A 20,590-nucleotide genomic window follows, 5' to 3' on the forward strand; every position below is an offset into this window, starting at 1 on the left:
GTCTAGTCTGGAAGCAACCTCTTGACAAGCTACAATTAAGTCGATCTAGACACTAGAATTTTAATGGGCCCACCATGGATGCGTGCAAACAGCCTGCTGACGCTCTGACGCTCGCATGTATGTAAATGTGATTAACAGCAGAATTATCATAATTGCCATCCGCGGGTGATCACAGCAGCGTGACAAAGAACAGTTGAGATTGCAGTGCATTTCCAATGAAGGGCATGAAATATTCAGCCTATTTTATTGCCTCCTTCTTTAGATGCTTTTTCTAAACTCTGATATTGTGGTAGCGTTAAGGTAGCGTGTAGTGAGACGCCTGTCTGGGTTAATCTGACATCTAGACTCTGCTGTGTGGTACATTGCAATTTCTTCTCACTGCAGTTTCTCTCGATTAGTGCCTGATAACTATGAACTTAATCAATATCTTCAGCAGTTTGACAAAAGAATTAGAGCTAGCAGTTCTCATATGCAGATTGCACTACGATATACAGTACAGACAATGTTCTGAAACAGGGAGAAAATGTCATGTCCTTATACGAGGACATTCGAATCTCAAGAGGTTAAGTAGTGCCACAGCCGCAGTTTTGTACTTAGCTCTGAGTACAAAACAGATTGTTACGAGTTGTTGTGTGTTGCCAAAGGCAATAGACATATAGTAATAAACCAGATTGTAGGGTTGTTTGGTAGTTGTGGAACAATTACATAAATGGTCAATAAATGGAGTATAAATGCGAGTAATTGGCTAAGGTTTACAAGGTCACCATGCTTTGCAATTCTTCGCCTGTTTAAATATAAATGCTATGCTCTTTTTCACCGTTATAAGACGTAATAAAATAAAAGCGGATGTAATTGTGCTGAGACAGTGCCTTGAAATTGCGAACGTTTAAAGACTAGATTGATTGCTGCCTATTAAGATCTTCTCAGTTCATGATTAAGTCCCAGGACTGTGTCAGCACGCGAATCGCCAACTGCCCTGTAAAGAAGCGGGACTTGGGTTACATGCATGTTTTATGTATTTGCATGCATTTATGAACAGCCATTAGGCCTACACTAATGCGGACTCCTGTATTGCTGAACGGGGCCATTGTAATAAATCGTGATTTGCTTTAATGAAATTACCACCATGGCTCCGCTCGGGGCGGTTTCACAGAAACAGTACTGGATTGATTCTTTAGATTAGATGGTTAGCTCGGGCTGTTAGAGCATTTGTAAGATAAAGTGAATTGTAGGAATATTGTAACATGATGCTATTATGAAGATACAGGATACCATTTCATTGGCTTTTCTGGTATTCGCAGTCAGCCCTAAATGTTCCTCAGGTTCCTGTAATGCTAAACATTTCTAAACAGCAGAATGCTACTAATACGTTTACACTAATGGCACAGGGACAATGTAGGCTCAGTGGTTAAGGCTTTGGGTTACTGATTAGAAGGCTAAGCGCTCAAGCTCCAGAACTGCCAAGCTGTTGGGCCATTGAGCAAAGCCCTTTACCCTATCTGCTCTGTATCATGGCTGACCCTACATCCCTATCCCCGGCTTCTTAACAAGCTATGATATGCAAAAAAATAAAAAATAAAATAAATAAATAGCTTCATTGTGCTGTTAAGTATTTGTATTTAATTCCACCTTTTTAAGTCTAAGAACTGCTGCTTATCATGGTCTTCCTTTAATATCTCTGATGTTGTTTCAGGGTGAAAGCTGACATAGATAGGGTAATTTATTCAAGAAAGACAAAAAACTAATATGAACAAAGGTTGCTTCCTTTTTTCATATGCGACAGGAGCCCAAGTGAAGCCTTTATCTCCTGGTGTGGTATTAAAGAGCTCCTCTCAAGCTCACAGCATGCGGGGCCACTTGTAGCTCTCACGATAACAGTGCCGCATGAGGCGCTTGTTAAACTTGGCATGGAAATATTGGAGTCGTGCCACAATACACATGTCTTTTGACATTGGTGAAGCACAACCCGATGGTGTAGGAGTTCTCTTTACACAACATAACGGTTTTGGAATGCGGCTCGAGCTCTTGGATCGTATTTCACTGGTCACTGCCGGGCTGTGAACAGCTGAGACACGCATAAATGGATTAGCAGTGCTGTACCGGAGATCCTTTCTGTATTGTATATCAGGAACCGTGCTAATTAACTAATCTTTTTCTCAATGCTTGCAGTGTGCTGAACTTCACGGTTAGGGGTTTCGGCTTGTCCCTTAGGCTTACATCACTTACACTATATATAGCCGAAGGATAAAGATTATAATAATGTGCATAACAAACAAAAAGGTGTCTTATTTCTACTTTAATCCATGAATTGCACCATAGAGGCGTGGCACAGCGGGTGCAGTAGGTAGCATTCAAAAAGCCTCAAAGCTCTAGGCTCCCGAGTTTGAGCCTGAGATTTTTTTGGAAACACTCTGTTGTCCAGTTTCCTGTAGTCTCTTTAAAACACGCCTTGCTGGCTATGCTAAATTGCCGTTAGCTTTTAAATGACTGTTGCCCTATCCGGAGTGTACAGTGGCACCTTAGCATACGGATTTAATCCATTACAGAGGCGACTTAAGGCAAAAAAGGGGCATTGCAAAAATGCTTTTTTAACAATACTTTTAACAATTTTTACCACTGTAATTATATTTTTACATATTTACATTTACATTTAGGCATTTGGCAGACGCTCTTATCCAGAGCAAAAAGTGCTTTAATGTTTACATCATTGGATACATACTTACACTGGGTTAACTAGGTTAATAACTATAGACTATATAACTAACTATACGTACAGATAACTAACATATAAAAACAACCAAAACATTTAGAAAAGAAAAGGAAAATAAAGGAAAATATAAAATAAATAGACTTTAAACCTCAATTAAGTTTAATTTGTGATTCTTCTTGGCACTGGCTGCCTTAAAAAAATTAACTCAAAAGGGGGGCCGTTTCCATCTTGCTACCGTCCTTGCTAATTCTTTGGAGCTACGATGCTACTGTATGTCTTCACTAAATCTTGCACACACACACACACACACACACACACACACACACACAAATCTGTTTCTGTGTGGTAAAATTTTGTATATTTTTTACAGAAATTAATAAATTGAGCATTAGTACACTAGCTAAAATATCTACTGTATAACTAGCTATATTATGATGATTAAAGTACTGATAGCTTTTTAATAATATATCATATAGACTATAATCATATATTTGTAGAGTTATACAGCCGGTTTTAGTGTCAGACAGCTTTTGGTATTGAGTATTTATCATCATAGTCTAGCTAATCAGCCTTCAGCTAGTTTGCATGGGCAGAGTTGTTAGCATGCTAGCTACAGGAATACAGATGCTAGTTTAACTTGAGTAAATAACTAAAGTAAATTGTTGAAGTAAAAGTTTATACATTTCTCTTTTGACTTGAGTGAAATTGTATTTTAAATTTACCACAGGATTTATTACATTTGTAATACAATTTTAAATTAGAACAATTCCAGAAAAAAAGATTTATATGGAGATCTAAGCTAAGCTAATTAATTAACAGTCATATAAAATCACAATGCGTTGTTGCTGATAACTATAATGAAATCACATACTTAAATTTTTAACCAAATAAATGCTAATAATGAAGGACTACATCTAAAATAATACTAAATATTAATGAAACATTTTAGTGGGTTGTTTTGTTGATTTGTGTCTTCCTGGATTTGAGTTTGGATTGGTGCCTGGAGGTTTTAGAAAATGAAACAAACGCATGGCTATAAAACAGGAAATCACACTGATTCAACTGATTTTTTTATGGGTTTTTACTGTAAAAGGAGCCTGGCAATAAAATACGTACTGAACACACTTAAGCACCGGCAAATTAAACACCTCATAGTGATATTTAAAAGGATTGCCTGAAATGCACACACACAGTATTACCTTGGCCTAAAGAATTAGAAAGTCATAATCACACGAGCTAATCATTTCCAGGAGATTTTTCAAATTAATGCAGAGAAAATGGATTTGCCTTAGAGCCAGTATTGATCTTAGAGGCAACGAGTGAAACCATAAAATTAATTACTTTCATCAGTCACGAGAGGCTTCATGGAGATGTAGCGCGATTCATCGAGACGAGTGTCCCGACGTCTTGCCGCGATCGCGTCCATCATTGAGATGAAATGCGAAATGAGAAGCGCACTGCTATATGAACGCTAACCGAGCGCACACTGGTGTGTGTCACTCATGTATTCAGAGTCATTAGCGAGGTTAAAGGTCCCCATCCAGAGGAGAAAGAACCTCGCTGGGGAGAGCCTTGAGGTCTGTTGCCATGGCGCCAGGGAAGTAGAGGCATGTGGAGTCGAAATGAAAGCAGAAAAGAAACATGCATTGTGTCTCTTCTCTCAGACTCGCTGTTTGTCTTCTTTGTTTTTTTTTTTTTTTTGTTGTTGTTGTTGTTTTTTTTTCTCGTTTGACCAGAGGCACGGCTTCTGTGCTGAGGATAATAAGCTGCAGCTTGGCACTTGTAAATTAGGGTTTGCCAAACGCATGCTGGCACCGATCCGCCCGTGTCTTTTAAGAGCCTGTGATGGGAGAGTATCAGTCTGTTAACGGTTTACATTTACATAGTCGAGAATCACTGAGCACCTGTTCGACCGACGTGATTAGCGGATGATGAGTGTCTGTTTAGCAAATCTGGGCTATACCCACAGAAGGAGATTGTTTCACCAAATCATCGTTTTCGTATCAGATTGCATAAATTCAGACCGAATCGGTTATATTTAGTGAATATGGAATCTCTGAAGACTGAAACTATTGATTAACCCCGGTAAGTTGATGAAATACAACAAATATTGCTTTTAGTTGAAGCAATGCATGCCTAATAGAAGCTTTATAATAATCTGACATAAGTATGGGTTATCAGGTTTCTGGCCGTGTAGTAGTACAATATAATCATAATAATATTGTGCTCAATCATTTCAAATATTGTATGAGGGGTATTCAGTTCATACCGGGACTTTTGATTATTCAGAATAACAGAACATATATATATATATATATAAATAAAAAAAACTTTATTTCTCTTTTGAATTCCCTCCCAGTGCTTCAAAATTTTCTCAGTACGCCAGAGCCATGATCGAACTGCCTGCTTCACCTCTGAAACACTAACCTCCCAAAAACTCCTTAACTGGCCCAAACATGTGAAAAAGGTCAGGAGTGTACAGGCAATACTCCCAGTCGAGTTCCTGTATTGTGCAAGTGGTGTTGGTAAATGATTGTGCGTACAGTTCCCAAAGACAGATGCGTCTCCTCAGCAACCTGGCAACGAGTTATCCCGTTGATTTTCAAGGATCAGCCGTTTTACTTGGAACGACAGTGTTCACAGGAAAGACTGCAGTGGGCACCATTCAAATGTTTTACTGCGGTTAAGAGTCTCATAACAGTACTGTGCTTGAAGTCTTCTTTAAATTTTAATCAGCTTCATTGTTCTGCTCATGAGACAAAAAGTCCCAGTTTGACTTGGACGCCCCTCATATATGGCATATACAATCACACTGCATGTTAATCATTTAAAAATGTTTTTTAAGGCAAATTTTTGTTAGCAAATCTACCTATTATAACGGATACTGTATGCTTTTGAAATGCCCTCGAGTATCAGGATATTATATTTTTTGTTCATATCACCCACTCTTAATAAATCCTAATTCTCTATTTTGAGTCCTGCATGTCCCGTGCTCACGGATATTTCATCAGCATCAGCAGTAAATAAGATGAAAATCGATAATTGAAGCAAGAAGCGAAGTTCAGGCTATAATTATCTTTTTATGGGGGAAAAAAAACAAAATAGGAAACTGAGACAGATTCCCATCTGCATGCATTTAAGAGTGTCGTAATCATGGTGAGAGGTGATTCGACAAAATCAGGTCGTCTGGAGTGGCGCTGCCACTTACATAACAACAGATTTGCTTCCCTAAAATAAATCTTGTGTAGAATGATTACTTTTACAGCTCTTTCAGGTCACTCAGAGTTTCAAATGATGTGCAATCAAAGCAGAGGCCTACTCACGCAGTCCTTAAAGAGAAGCCTCATTTTTTTTATTGCCTTCCTTATTTGCAAGAACCTTCTGCTGTGTTTAGCTTAGTTTAGGCCCTTTAATATTTCTGCTGCATCTCAGGAGAAAACTTATTGATCGCTGATTTCTCCAGCACCAAGCATTAACTTTTAGAAATGCCTCCTTAAGTGGTGCAGATTTTAAGCTTAAGCCTTCTTGCTCTTCTGTGCACTGGAGGTCTGGGTCATTGAACTTTAGTAAAAGATGTAAAGTTTGCTAAGGCTGCTTTGCCTGAGAGAACCGAACAGCGTGATGCCGATCAAAAACAGTCGGCTGAATTGAGATTCAGCGCCCGGAGCCTGTTCCTCATCACACCTCTATATTGTATGCCGTCAGCTGCTGGGTAAAGTGGCGCTTTGCCTCCGATGCTAACAGAGGAAGGCGTGTGTCTGTGTGTCGCAGGTGTTGCCAGAGGTCGAAACAAATCTGTCGAGTGACAGGTGGCGGAACAACCCGCGCCATGAGAGCTCGCGAAAAATCAGACCGCTAGATAAAACAGGCATCTGTCTCAATCAGGATTTGATTTAGGCCCGGGATATGCGAGGAAGCAGTCACAAATGACTTTGGTCACTGGGTCACATGATCGATCGGCAGGATGACGAGCCGCTGATGAATTGCCTCACTGAAGGCCATTTATTCACCCCGCTTTTAGTCATTTCTTTATTCACGGATCACATTGTCTACATGTTAAAAGCCGCTGACGCCATTTTATTCCTTTTTTCTTTTTGTTTTTTAAATAAGGAATTAAGACAAATAACACGCATTATTTTTCTTTTGCTGTCAGTATTTCTACCATGACATTTAAGATGAGGATTTTTTTCCTGCTGTTGTGTGAAATATAAAGAGCTCTTTTGCTTTTATTTTTTTAATGACATCTAATCCTGGAACCTGAAACCTATTAAAAGTTAGAGCTCAACTTGCAACCTAAATCCCATTAAAAGTTCAAATTTAGCTTCGCCACATTGTGTTGTTTTGCTGCTTAATGCCCAATTCATACAGGCTGAAGTAGCAGAGCAAAGCAATGCCTCATAATTCTGTGCTGGTGTGTGGAGCGGGATTTACATCTGCAGAGTCTTGCACACTCGAGCCTTAAAAACATAAAAAAAAAAAAAAAAGGCGGAGAAACCTTTTGATCTGAATATATTACATGTTGTTTATTCCGTTCTACTTTTAGAAGGAAAATAGAAAAACAAGTTTTTATATATATTACTTTGATATACAATATGTTCAGATATGAAATGTAAAACATAATATGTTTTTTCTTCAAAAGAATACTTTTTCACTTTATATTTATATACATTTGAACAGTCAAAACTATAAAAAATAGCACTTATGGCATTATGTAATTAACTATCCAACAGTCAGTTGTTATTTAAAGACATGAAGGTCAGCTGCTCTTGCACAGTTCTTGCAAGAACAGTATTGTGTCAAGTGCATTTGCAAAACCTATCAAGCATCATGTTGAAACTGGGTCTTTTGGAGACCATCCCAAGAAAGCAAGACCAAAACTTTCATTTAGTTACCAGCCTCAGAAATTTCTAATTAATCTCAAACAGCATCTCAGGTTAGAGCCGTTATGAACGATTTACAGAACATGAGTAGCAGATACATCTCAATATCAACTGTTCAGAGGATATTATTGCATATTTTGGATGCCTTCAGCTTTGTTTTACAGTGTAGAAAGAAATGAAAACCAGAAAAGACCATGGAATTAGAAGGTGTGTCCAAACTTATATAAGCTCACCGGTTGCTTACTAGTTAGCACTGTCGCCTTGCACCTCCAGGGTCCGGGTCCAATTCCTTCCTTCGTGGTCTTCGTCCAAGAAATGTTAATTTTGTACTAAAATGAAAACGGATTACAAAATAGACATACTGTACGTGCATCATTTGTCATATGAGTTGTTTAAGAATTTCAAAAGGTGTTTCCAAAATGTGAGCGTTTTTACTTAATATTATTAATTTATTGCACTTGTTGGTCTTTTACTTGGTAACTCCCCCCCAAGAATCCACTTTGCACAGAAGCCTGCTTGAGGAACTGCAGCATCATTTGGTTCATCCAGACTAAACAAACATGTGCTGATCCTTCCATTATTATTGTATTGTCTCATGGCTGGTATGTTTCCATACTCGTTTAAAAGCTTTTGTAGTTCATTCAGCAAGCAGCCATCTGGAAACTCGAGCGCGAGGGATCTTCACACAAAGTTGGAAGTTTACTTTGCTTGAAGTTTGTGTGCTTCTAGCTAGCAAACTACGTAAGCAGGATCTTTTAGAGTTAAGAAAGGCTTTGTGTTTTCTTTTTTCATGTTGTTAAGCACACATGAGCTTTCTCCTGTCCATTTATTTAAGCTTGCTCACACCTTATTGCTGACAGTCATCGCCTCTGATGGACTACATGTCCTTGATTTTTGATTATTGCTGACTTCACTGACTCTTAAAATGACAGCTAATTGAGGTTCGTTTCCCGGTGAGCGCTGCTGGACGACCCCCAAGCGTTCCTTTCTTCTGCCCGCCTGTGAAATTGGTCGGCATAATCAAAAGAAAATTGTAGAGCTGCCAGACGGGAGATGTCAGAAGAAACAGTGAGGCGGACTGGGTTGTTGTTTACCTCTCTTGGTCTTTTTCTTCTCCTTTTACTCCTTTTCTTTGCTTTTTTTAATGCCGCAGAAGACCATTTACCTGAATGTGGACAAGAAATCAACTCCGGTGCTAGTAGCGGTGTTATGATTTGTGATAGGTGATCGACATGCAGTTTAATGACGTCAACATAAGCCTCTCAGGATGCACAGGTTTTTTGCTTGGGTTTACAAGGTGATGATTTGTCAGGTGTTTAAGTGATATAGTACTGTGCAAAAGTCTTGAGCGATATTAAACTAAACTGTAACAGAGTGCAAAGTGCCTAAATACCATTACCATTTAAAAAGTGGGTGTTTATATAAGAACCTCAGCAGCGACCTCATTTCCCCTCTCGTCTGTTCCAACCACTCAGCAGTTAGCATCACCAGTATAATAATCACCGGCCTGATTATCTGTCATCATATGTACGTCAAATGTTTTTATGCTGGAATGATCCATAGGTCACTGTGCGGCTTAACAATCAAAAAACATTGCTCCGAAACTGCTCAGGTACAGGGACTGAACTGAAAAGTCAAAGTCAAAAAAATCTTTCAAGAACCCAGGAAAACTGTTGCTTAAGGCCGTGTTAAAAATACGAGTGTCTGGTTCGTTGTTAGCGAATATGAGGAAATGCATGGTGGCTCAAGACTTTTGCAGAGTACTGTATGTTGTGAAACTTAAAATGGTTTTCATTTAAATCCTGGAACGTTGTGTGCTGGATACTTGGAGTTTCAGAAAATGATGGTAATGATAGTAGGACAGTAGCTCATTATCTTTAACTACTCGTATGGACTACTCAGTAAGAAAATATCATCTTATGATTTATTGGACAACTCAGGTCTAGATGTTTTTTTGCTGCGGACACATCCAGGCCAATTTTTTGTCTTTTATGGTTCATGTTGAGTTTTGGCTGTGACCTCTGCCCGGGCTGAACTGTAAGGGTGGCTGTAAGGGTCAGCAGACTGGCTTACTTGGACGAACACATTTGATGTCTGGGGAGTTTTTTCTTTCTTTCCCCTTTTTGTTTTTTTATATGGTACAAAAGAATAAGAAACCAGTAGACTATTTGGGAGAAAAAAATCAGATACTTGTTATACTTGTACAGATACCTGTATACGTCCTATGCTGAACTGAACACATTAACCCAAAGCATGAGAACGTTAGAGCAATTTGCATGCCATCATATACTGTAGGTATTGAAGTTAAGAAAGAAAGAAAAATCTGCATAGTGTCCTTTAAGGTAATACCTCACCTTTAGGTTGATTTCAGTATATGAAGAGGAAGTCAGTATCAGGTATTTGAAAGCATCAAAAGGAACAAGTAAAAAAAAAAAAAGGAGGTTCCTAGAGAGTTTTCTTCTGATGTAGAAAAAAATGCTGCATTGTTACAACCTAGAGAAGCGTTTTTTTGGAGAATTGAACTTTTGAATCCTATTCAGTCCTATTCACAGAAAGAAAGAGGTGTAACATGACAGGGCTTTCTGTGTTAAGAATGAAAAATGGATGTAGTGTCTATTATTAAATAAAATATAGTGTCGAGCGAATGAATGGAGTGTGTAAGTGAGAAAACAAACATCAGCTTCCTCTTACTGCTGTCTCATTTCATTGCAGGTATAAATCAGTAAATTATCAGTAGAGTGCCATGACCCAGAGGGTTTGGATCGTTGCGCTCTAGCTTATTTGTCCCTCTCGGGTTGCTCGGGTTTTCTCAGTGCGACGAAGGAGGGAAATAATGAACTGCATATTTTACCGGAATGTAGAAACAAAAGAAAAGATGTTCCAGATTGGTGGCTTGGACCTCAGCCCGGGGTGCGTTTGCGCGCACACAGGAAATGGAGATCTGTGTCCGATGATGGGTTGCCAGATATGTGATATTTCCTCTCTTGCTACAATCCCCTGCCCCCCTTTCCCCTTTTGGCGTGGTGCACGGCAAGCTCACTTTTCTAGCAGCCCTGATTCAAGTGGCCTCGACTGCGTTCAGCCAGCCCACAGACACATTTACACTTTTCTTGGCGTTATCGTACCAGCGCAAAGTGGGTTAGTGAATTGATATGACTGTTCTCTCACACAGTGAAGCATACAAGAAGGAGCTCAAACATGGCCCGATACTTAGCATCATGAAGCCGTTCACCATCTCACTTAAGAGACAAACATGCTTGAAAAATATGTATATGAAATTTTAAAAAACTGCAGATCTTGTTAGAAATCTAACACTCAACATGAGTATTTTTTTTACTGTATCCCAGATACAGTCTAGAGGAATTTCCACAAGGTCTTACTCTTTCTTGCTTAGACACACATTATTAAGTGATAATATAGGTAATGTCAGAGAAAAGTGAAATGCACTGAGGCTCGGCTATGTCTCTCACCGCTGACATTTAATCTGGCCGGAGTAACAAACAGCTCCTGTGAGGATGATACCCAGGCGAAGTGACGAGTCGGCATTTACACTGAAATGCAGAAAATGAAAGATGGCAACGCTTAGACGTTTGCTTTGCTATCGGTTTTGTAGTGGGGACAAAAAAAAAGAAGCAGCATCCTGGATAGGTGGTAGACCTTTCTTTTTCTTTTTCTTTTTTTATCACTGTATCTGACAAAAAAGTGGTGTGAACAGTGCACTTCACACCAGCCGTTATCACACACAACCCTCAGTGTGTAAGGTGTTGTACTTTTCTGTAGGGGTTACCAGATGTTTAAGTCTGATGAGAGATTTTTTTATGTCCATGGTTCCTAAAGTGTGAGTCTATAAAAAAAAAAAAAAGAAAAGGAAAGAAAAATAGTTACAGTAAAAACAACTCGCCATCTGTTTGGTCATTAGCCGATTTATGTGGTCAAGTCAATGGAAGACCAGTTACTCACAAATTAAGACATTTCAGGGGTGAATAAAAATGTGAATAGTTATATACTGTAGTAAGCCTAATGTTTAAAAAGTTCAATTATGCTAATAAAATTAATATATAATTAAGGTTTTTTTTTTTTTTTTGTCTGCAGTAAGGTTAAGAAACATTTTGACAGGTTTTAATTAACTGTGGGGAAATGAAAATGTCAGATGCTAATAACGTGCTAATGTGCTCTCAGTAGCTTGTTAACAAACTTGGGTGCTATTTTAATAACAATATAATTGCTCTAAATGTTGCTAATTTTATTTATTTTATTATTAACATTATTTTTACACAAAATATTGAAGGATTTTAAGATGTTAGAAAAGCTGCCTAGTAAACATGTCTACTAACTTGAAAGCTCAATGTAGGAATTAGCCTGAAATGCTAATGCAAGCTAAGGGATATTTAAAATATGGCAGGTAGATAGTTAGCTTAGCCAATTTTGCTGGTTTATTGTGTAGATAAAAGTAATATTTTGTGAGTGAAACTAAGTTCCAGTATAGCATAAAGGGAGGAAATGGCTTGTAGAAAGGTAACTCACAAGCTTGTTAATGTTAAAGCATTGCTGTGTAAAGGTAGGGGGCTAGCTTATCTAATGTTACTGATATATTGTCTAAATAATAATAATAACGACAACAACAACAACAGAAATGAAAAAATAACTATTTAATCTGCTAGGTTAAGCTTTATGTTGGCCTTATAATGAAGAAACAAATAAAACTGTCTTGAATGTATTGGTGAACGTCAGCGTAAACTAGCCGGTAAGCTACAAGATTTAAAGTATGGTGGTGTTAGAAGGCTAGCTTAGATAATGTTACACTTGTATTGTATAAATAATAATAATAATAATAATAATAATAATAAACAATTTTATCTGCTACGTTAAGCTACATGCTGGCCTCATAATAAACAGATAATACTCAATATGTCTCAGAAAAAAAATATATTTGTGATGTAATATATCACCCAGCAGGATTATTGCGACTAAAATATATATCAATTGAAGAAATATCTATCTATCTATCTATCTATCTATCTATCGATCTATCGATCTATCTATCTATCTATCTATTGATCTATCTGATGAATATCAACATAGGATAAGAATATGGATCTCAACCCGTCCATATTTTACTGTATTACACTAAGGTAACCTAACCTCATAATGTAGCTAACATCCCTTACAACTTCAAGTCTTGTCGATCAATTTCACAGCTTTACTTAAGTACACTTGCTAACGATAAGAAATTCTTCACACAGTGTCGACGCTTGCAGACGGGCTCACGTCCACGGCGTTCCCCAGAAGGACCACGCCCTCCGTGAGCACCAGCAGCAGCTTCACACGTCGTCTTCCCGCCAACACCACAGTCACCATCAATCCCAAACTGACCAGAGGAGCTCATGACACTGCGCTGGAGAACCCCGGGGCTGTAGATCCCACTAACGCTGGTCCTCCTCCCTCCAGCAGACAGTTCTGTGAGAGCACTGAGATCAGAGACATTGTCTGGCCTCGGACACACAGGGGCGTCACCGTGGAGCGGCCATGTCCTAAAGGAACCAGAGGTGAGTTGTTATGTGGATGCGTGCAGGCCGTTTCGGATTACTAATGTAGAGCGAGGTCAGAATGGGGCCGAATGTGGAGAGGTTATGTTTGGAAAGAATCTTGTGTGTATGTGTGTCTGAGTGCGTGAGAGAGATTTATGTACGGGGAAGAAGAAATATTGCTACAGATCCACATTTCCCCGCAGGCCAGGATAGGCCGCCCTGGCTGAAATTAACATTTGAGTTTATTTGATTCTTGGAGTTAATTTAGCGCCGGTGATTTGCTGTGTTTATTTATGCACAGAGTCATGTGACTATTGTGTTGTGACAGCTTGTTTTTGGATTAGATGAGCATCCACACAGCTTGATTTGTTTCTTTGAACCATTTGGAAATGGTTTTAGGAGAAAAGCTTGGCCCTGAGGCATTAATGAGGGGAGACAGACTGCAGTATTATGCTGGTTACTTTGCATTCCCTATCTCTGCTTCTGCAGTTCTTCATGAGTTTCCCTTTTTTTTTTATTTACTTTTTTACATTACATTTTTACATTATGTTCACATTTGCTCACTTGGCTGATGCATGTATCGATCAAGGCAGTTGAGGATTAAAGTTTGTGTTCAGGAAATTCAACAGTTGTAGTTAGACAGTGATGAGATTTGAACCCACAACCCACTGATCAGTAGTAAAACCTAAACCACTCACTCACCACTTAATTCTTCCCACTTTTTCCGGTCTTTCCATTATCCTCCTCTGGATTTTTTTCTCTGCCTCTGCTTGCTGGTTCCTCTCTGGCTTTTTCTGAAGTTTCTCTATCTGTTTCTCATTTTGTTTATTTTATCATTATATCTATGATTTTTAACCTTCTCTCCCACTGGTGTGACATTTTTCGTCCTCTGGTTCTGTCCATCCTCCTCCTCTGACACTCTATCTACAACACCCTGCTTTCATTTTGGCACAATTCATAATAAGGTTTCTCCAGGTCCATATTCTCCATCTTCTCCTTTTTATCAGATTCTTTCTATCTTCATCTATTCTCAACCTTCTCAACGTTCTCCCAATGGTTCTCTGATTCTCTCCACATTATCCCTCAACCTCTTTCCTCCATCCATTCTGCTATGGTTCTCTCCACAGTCTCTTTACCTGCTTTAACTAACTCTCGCTCAGTCTCTTAGTAACTTCTCGCACCTGCTTTCTCTACACCTCGTTTATTTACCAAAGTGAATTGACTGGCGTCCCAATCGGTTTTCTTTAACCTTTGCCTCTGATTTGCAGTTTTCACTTTGTCTCTTTGTTTTCTTCTTCATCACTTATCTCTATAATTTATTTTGCGTTCTCTTTTTGGTTCTCCATGCACAGGTATTGCCTCATACCTCTGTACAGCTGTTAGTGGTACGTGGAACCTCAAAGGACCAGACCTCAGCAACTGCACCTCCCATTGGGTCACGCAGGTGGCGCAAAAGGTCAGTACCAAATTTAACAAAAATAGGTAATTTTGTTGTAACAATAATGACTGCAAATGGAAAAACAAAATAATGAAGTTAGAATAATGACACTTGAAGCTTTAAAGCTTTAATTACACTTAGAAGCTTTGGATAGATCCTTTTTAATTGAATGCAGCATCATTGGGTGTAATTAGCTGGAGGTAATTGAAAAAGGGTAAAAGATGCAAATATGTACCTGAAAATAAAAGAAAACGCGATGCACAAATAGTCAGTGCACAGGCGTGAGCGAATAACGTTTCAAAGCTGCTCTCTGCTCTGTGCTAAACGATTAAATTCTTTATTTTTGAACTAACAGATGACAGATGAGTTATAGAAATTAGACTGAATCAGTGAAATCTTGGCTCTCGCTGGTGGTTTTGCTTGATTTGGCTGTTATTTGTGGTTTTTAGGACTAGACACGTCTGGACTGAATTTCTCTTCCTTTGAAACATATTTCTGTTCCTGATCAAAATAGAAAAAATTAGGAACAATCAAAAGAAAACTACAATCTTTTTCATAACCAAAGCTTAAACATAGTCGCCTAAATTAAAAGGAAGTATATTTCAATTAAAACGAAACTGTATAACCATGCTTTTGTTTTTCAGTTAACATTTTAAAAATTAAACTACATTATTAATTTAGTAGTCTTTTATCCGGTGTAGTTTTGTTTTTAATGTTACAATTTAAGAGACTCATTTTCGTTTTTTTATTACAATTTGCATTAGTGTCATATTATTTTATTATAAGAAGAAGCTTTTCCAGCCTAATTAAATGTAAACGTTCTGAACAAATTGCGGTTTTCTATCGAGCGACTCTGTGAGCTGCAGCATCGTTTTATCCACCTCCGCATCGATATAGATCCCAAACATGTTATTTTGCGTTGATGTGCGGACAGCGTTTTAGCAGCACCCTTTGATTAATGCGTTGTGAATAGCAGCCTCGAGCCAGTCACGCCACATTCATTTGCCGGCAACAAGTAACAATTTCCTCTTCAGCCGATTTCACCCGAAACATTTACTCACTAACCCAAATTTGGGCTGCGAAGTTTATCAACATGGTTCTGTTGCTTCGCTTTCTCTGCCAATTCCCTGCATTAAATCCACCATGTAATTTGTGTCCCTTGTAATCACACATTTCGGCTCTAAATTGGGTCAGATCCGGAGTGGAGAGAACGCGGCGAATCTGGCCAATGAGCTGGCGCGGCACACGCACGGCCCCGTGTTTGCCGGCGACGTCAGCTCCAGCGTCAGGCTCATGGAGCAGCTGGTGGACATCCTGGATGCGCAGCTTCAGGAGCTCAGGCCCAGCGAGAAGGACTCGGCCGGACGCAGCTTCAACAAGGTATGGCAGATTTTATTTCTCTTTTTATTCTTAAGCAGTGTTTTTTATTCATTTATTTTTTTATTTTTTACATGATATCCAGTTTGCAATCAGGATTAACAGTGCAGCATTTTTGTCTCTGCACATTTTTCAGTGTTTGTTTTTTCAAAAGGGAATTTCTGTGCAATTACAGATAAGCTCTTCTAATTGCACTTTTACATACTCGTATGATGTTTCGGTGCAGATCAAGTGCTTATTTTGCATTCCCAAGCCCCCGGGTTCCCACCAGAAACTTTTAAAGTTGGTACAAAGAGAAAAAAAAAGAAAAATAGTGAAGTATTTGTGGATTTCCTGATCCTCAATTGCCGCTCCTGTTCTCAAAGCTCATTTTCCTGCCACTGTGGAATTCCTGAAGCGTTTAGCAGGCCCGGTGGAATTCCTGAACGATGACCCATCTAAGCGCGCTTGCTTATTTTTCTGACAAGCTGAATCCCTTTTTTCTTTTTTCTCATTTTGAAACTGCTTATCTTCTCTGGGAGGTAGAGAAGGGCACTCCCACCTGTCAGTATTCCAGCCCCAGGGTTTTTAAATTTTTTTTATTTTATTATTTTTATTTTTTATTTTTCTTCCCGTCTTAAATATGTTTTAGCTCAGCTCCCCTGTAATTATAGGGCTAGCGCATCTGACTCACCTGGCACTACAGATGCAAAAGCTGCCACTTGTGTCTAGAAACCATTTTGAAAAATGAATGGGAGGGAGAGGAAAAAAAAAGGAGCAGGATACAAGCCAGGGCCCTTTAGGAACAGAATATGCAGCCAAGTATTTGCTGAAGGAGGAATTTTCACAGAAGAGGCTCGACTGGAGGGCCGTTGATCTCCCACATAAAGGATTGCGGGATGGCGAGGTGGTGGACTTACTCTGCCCCGAGGCTGTCGCCGCTGCTGTCAAAACCTCTGCTGGTGTTAAAGAAATGAAGTAGGTGTAATTCTGCAAAGAAATCCAGTTTGCACGCTGAAGCGTTCCCACTCTCCCATCCCTTCTTCTTCTTCACGCCGCAAGGATCCTCTGGTGAAAAGAACGATGGAAAGAAGGAGGGAGGGATACGGTGTGTGTGTGTGTGCGTGTGGTGGTGGTGTGGGGGGGCACTTTGTTTTGATGAAATGACTATCGGCGGCTCTCAAACCTTCATATCGCCCGATAGCACAATTATCCTGACCATCAAATACAAATGACCTCCTCCAGCTTGAATGCATTGAGTTTAATGGATTTTCTAGCACGGTCCAGTACTTGCGTCTCTGTATTTTTTTTTTTCATTCCCTCCCCTCCACTCCTGGCTCCTCATCTCTCTACAACTCAGCAGTCCTGGTGTTTTGGTTATGTAAGCTAGTTAGGTATTCAAAAGACACTTTTAATTGAAAGAGGAGGGCGAAGCGGGGTAGCTCTTCGCTCTCTCTCTCTCGGTGGGACGCTGCTCCCGTGCACCGTCTGATTGCATCGTCCAGACGAAACGCTTGATTGTCTGCAGGAATGTGGTGCCTTCGTGTTCCTTTGATGACGCAGGACCAGCTTTTGTGGCTTCTAACGTCTTTTAACTCTGTGTGTGTGTGTGTGTGTGTTTCTTTCTTATTCTTGATCTCCCCTTCCCTTCCTTTTTTTTTTTTTTTCCAAAATAAGCGTCAAAAGCGAGAAAAGACGTGCAGGGCCTATACAAAGGTATATACACGGTATAATCCAGATTTACTGCATGTTGCTTTCTTGTCTGTCTGTCTGTCTGTCTGACTGCCTGTCTAGCCATCTGTTCGTCTGGCTGGCTTTCTGTTTCTGCAGGACGCTCTCTGCTGGAATCCGACTCATTCTTTAGCCACTTATTAGTAGCATCTCTTTCTTTGTCTGCTTGGCTGCTGTGTTTTTTTCTCTTTTTTTTTCTGCACTGCTTCATCTCTCTGTCTCTTCCTCTCTCTCTCTGTCTCTCTCTGCTCCATGCTCGCTTTTCACTCTCGTTTCTTACCTTTTATCTCTTTTCCCCTCCCCCTCAATCCCCTGCTCTCTCTCCTTCCCACTTGCACTCCCTCGCTCTTTGTTTCTCTCTCCCTCTCTCTCTCACTCTCTCTCTCTCTCTCTCTCTCTCTCTATTTATTTCTCAGCCTTCCTCCCCTCATCGCACCACTTCTGCCTCTTTCTTGTGCTTCCAAATTTTCACATTCTCTCTCTACACCTCCTTCTCTTCCACCTGTTTCTCGGGCCAGTCCTAATATCCTCGTCAACCACTTGTTCCCTCTTTCCTTTCTTTCTCTCACGCCTCCTTTATCGCTCTCTCTCTCTCTCATGTCCCTCAGCACTGGAACATTGTATGAGTAATTGCCTTCCCGTGGCCGTAATTGCAGCATCCCCCCTCTGCCAACAGTGTGATCAAAGTGCTCGCTTTTTCACCCACTTCAACTTTTCAGCGTTCGACCGATCATCCCCTGTTCAATTGTCTGATGGATTCTGAGAATTTCCGCTCGTACCCAAAGCATTTTGTTGCTTCTTGCCGCAACAACGTCTTCCTGATGCTGGGGTGTGTGCTTTTTTTTTTTTTTTTTTGCCTCTGAAATAACACAAACACTTGCTGGTGTAAAATCCCAGCCTGGTGTCACGTGAGTCTGGGGTTTATTCATGTGATGGCGTTTTTTTTTTTTTCCCTTTTCCCTTTTGTCTGCTGAGAGAAATAGGCCGACGACGGGCCGCTTCGCTTCGCGTGCCAGCTTCCCCAAATGTGTGCTATGATCTCAGCCTCAAAGTCCCTCTCCATTCAAACGACAGCGTTAGTGTTGACAAACCTCCTTCAGATTAAGAATGCAGCGAGTACTCGCCTCTGATGGCGTAAACACCGCTCGTCCTCAGAAGGAGCACGAAATTCCTCCGTTTGAGAATTAATGAGTGCGTTTCAATGCGCAGACGTGATTTTTATTATTTATTTTTTTTATTCATTTTCACGGTTTATGTAACAGCCAGGTCAAACTGTGTGTTTAACCTGAACACTAATAATATAATCACTGCACCAGTTCCTACAGTAGGTTATTATTGTGAATAATACGCAGTACAGGAACGGTAATTAACGTCTCATCTGTCCTAACATGTGATCGTTTCTATAGTAACAACTTGTACGCCAGGGGCCGTCGATAATATACAGAATGAAAACATCAAGTCAAACCAGGATTTTTGTTTTTCACTGTGTCACTAGTGCTTCCATACCTTACCATGCCAGCCTTACATACAAAACGCCGGCCTCCCAGGAACTCCTTGTAAGGGGCTGGATCGAGGTCAGGACTATACGGGGGACGTGGCAGTATCTCCCGTATTGTAACGTCCCATTCGCCGAAAGTTTATAAGAACAGCTGCAGTGAGCTGAGTGAGTTCACGGACATAAAGGCTTTTTCTAAAACGTTTGCACAATTTAGATGTTTTTTCTAAGCGCCTCATCACCGTACCGCACGAGAAGTTTTCTGTAAATGTCAATCGTTTTACGCCTTCATTCACAAGTCCCGGTTTGACCTTAACGCCGCACATGGTTGAGTTTTCTGAAGGACGGGCTAGTTTAGCATTTTCTGGGAGGAATGTCAAGGTGTTTTTCTAAATCATTAAAAGAAAGGAGAAAATAAAGCACGTAGCTGCTATGGCATTGATGTTAAAATGATCTATTAACAAATAATAATGTGACTGTTTAATTAAAAAAAAGAAATGTTGGCACATTACCGCTGTATCAGGGGATGCTTCGTGATGTTGTGTAATAGGAACATACTGGACACAAAATGTGCTTAAAAGAATGAATTTAATTAAGTATTTTTCCATAACACTATATTTTTTAGTTGTTTACGTCCTTAGACAACATATTAAACGATTTATTACATTCAAAGCTGTGCTGGAACAGCCTTTAGAATTAAATCCAAAAGTTTCTACACTAGTGACGGAAGGATGGAACTCAGAAAAGTTCTCAACTCAAGTGAATTATTTAGTTAGTTAGTGTTTAGAACATCTGGGTTCTTCTTTCTTTTTTTTTCTTTTTATTGGATTCCAAGCTTCCTTCTTTTCTTTTCTTTTTTTTTTTTTAATGAAATCTGAACACTGAGAATCTGTAATTAAAAAAATGGAATCTAGAAAAAAAATCACGAAATGTTGTGGTTTATTTACAACAACAAAAAACACGCATTCTGGGACAAGACACCAATATTTTTTACCGACACATTTTTTTTTTTTACCAAATTTATTGGGTTGTGACCAAAGATGTTAGGATAAGTATAATAATAATAAGGGCACCTGAGGTTACTTTACAATTTTGGATAAAAAAAAAAAAAAGGTGAAAGGTCACTGGTTTTAGTCACGATGATCTATACTGACTCGAGTCTATCCGTCAAAGCAGCTCTAGAGCTTCCTGTAAGGATGACCTAGCTGGTCCTAAAGTCATTTTATCTTCAGCAAATCCTGACGCCGGCAGTGGAAAGCCAACAAGCCTCCGCAGAGCGTTCTTCCTCGCCTCTTTAATAGCCGCCTGGAGTGACGCTGCCCTGTAAGTGGCCACTATGTGATGTTGGGAGTCATCCATGGCCTGTTTAAACGAGGCAGCGAGCAGCGTTGGGATTGTTTAATTCAGTTTGCGCTGCGCTCCAGGCTTTAGGAAATGAAAAGCTTGGCGATT

At 39.7% G+C, this 20,590-nt stretch overlaps 1 protein-coding gene across 14 annotated transcripts in view; it reads left to right on the plus strand.

Annotated features, from left to right (window-relative positions):
• Positions 1 to 20,590, plus strand: part of LOC128518912 (adhesion G protein-coupled receptor L2-like) — a 133,236-nt gene that overhangs the window by 66,779 nt on the left and 45,867 nt on the right. For 10 of the 14 annotated variants that reach the window (XM_053492306.1, XM_053492346.1, XM_053492317.1 and 7 more), the window contains 4 exons: positions 12,834 to 13,136; positions 14,471 to 14,574; positions 15,751 to 15,936; positions 17,590 to 17,628. In XM_053492306.1, the coding sequence (XP_053348281.1) occupies positions 12,834 to 13,136; positions 14,471 to 14,574; positions 15,751 to 15,936; positions 17,590 to 17,628 (632 nt within the window). The remainder of the gene's footprint in view (positions 1 to 12,833; positions 13,137 to 14,470; positions 14,575 to 15,750; positions 15,937 to 17,589; positions 17,629 to 20,590) is intronic. The other 4 variants (XM_053492326.1, XM_053492363.1, XM_053492337.1 and 1 more) reach the window with 1 other exon arrangement.

The sequence above is a fragment of the Clarias gariepinus genome, chromosome 1 (assembly GCF_024256425.1).
Source record: "Clarias gariepinus isolate MV-2021 ecotype Netherlands chromosome 1, CGAR_prim_01v2, whole genome shotgun sequence".
Classification (NCBI taxonomy): domain Eukaryota; kingdom Metazoa; phylum Chordata; class Actinopteri; order Siluriformes; family Clariidae; genus Clarias; species Clarias gariepinus.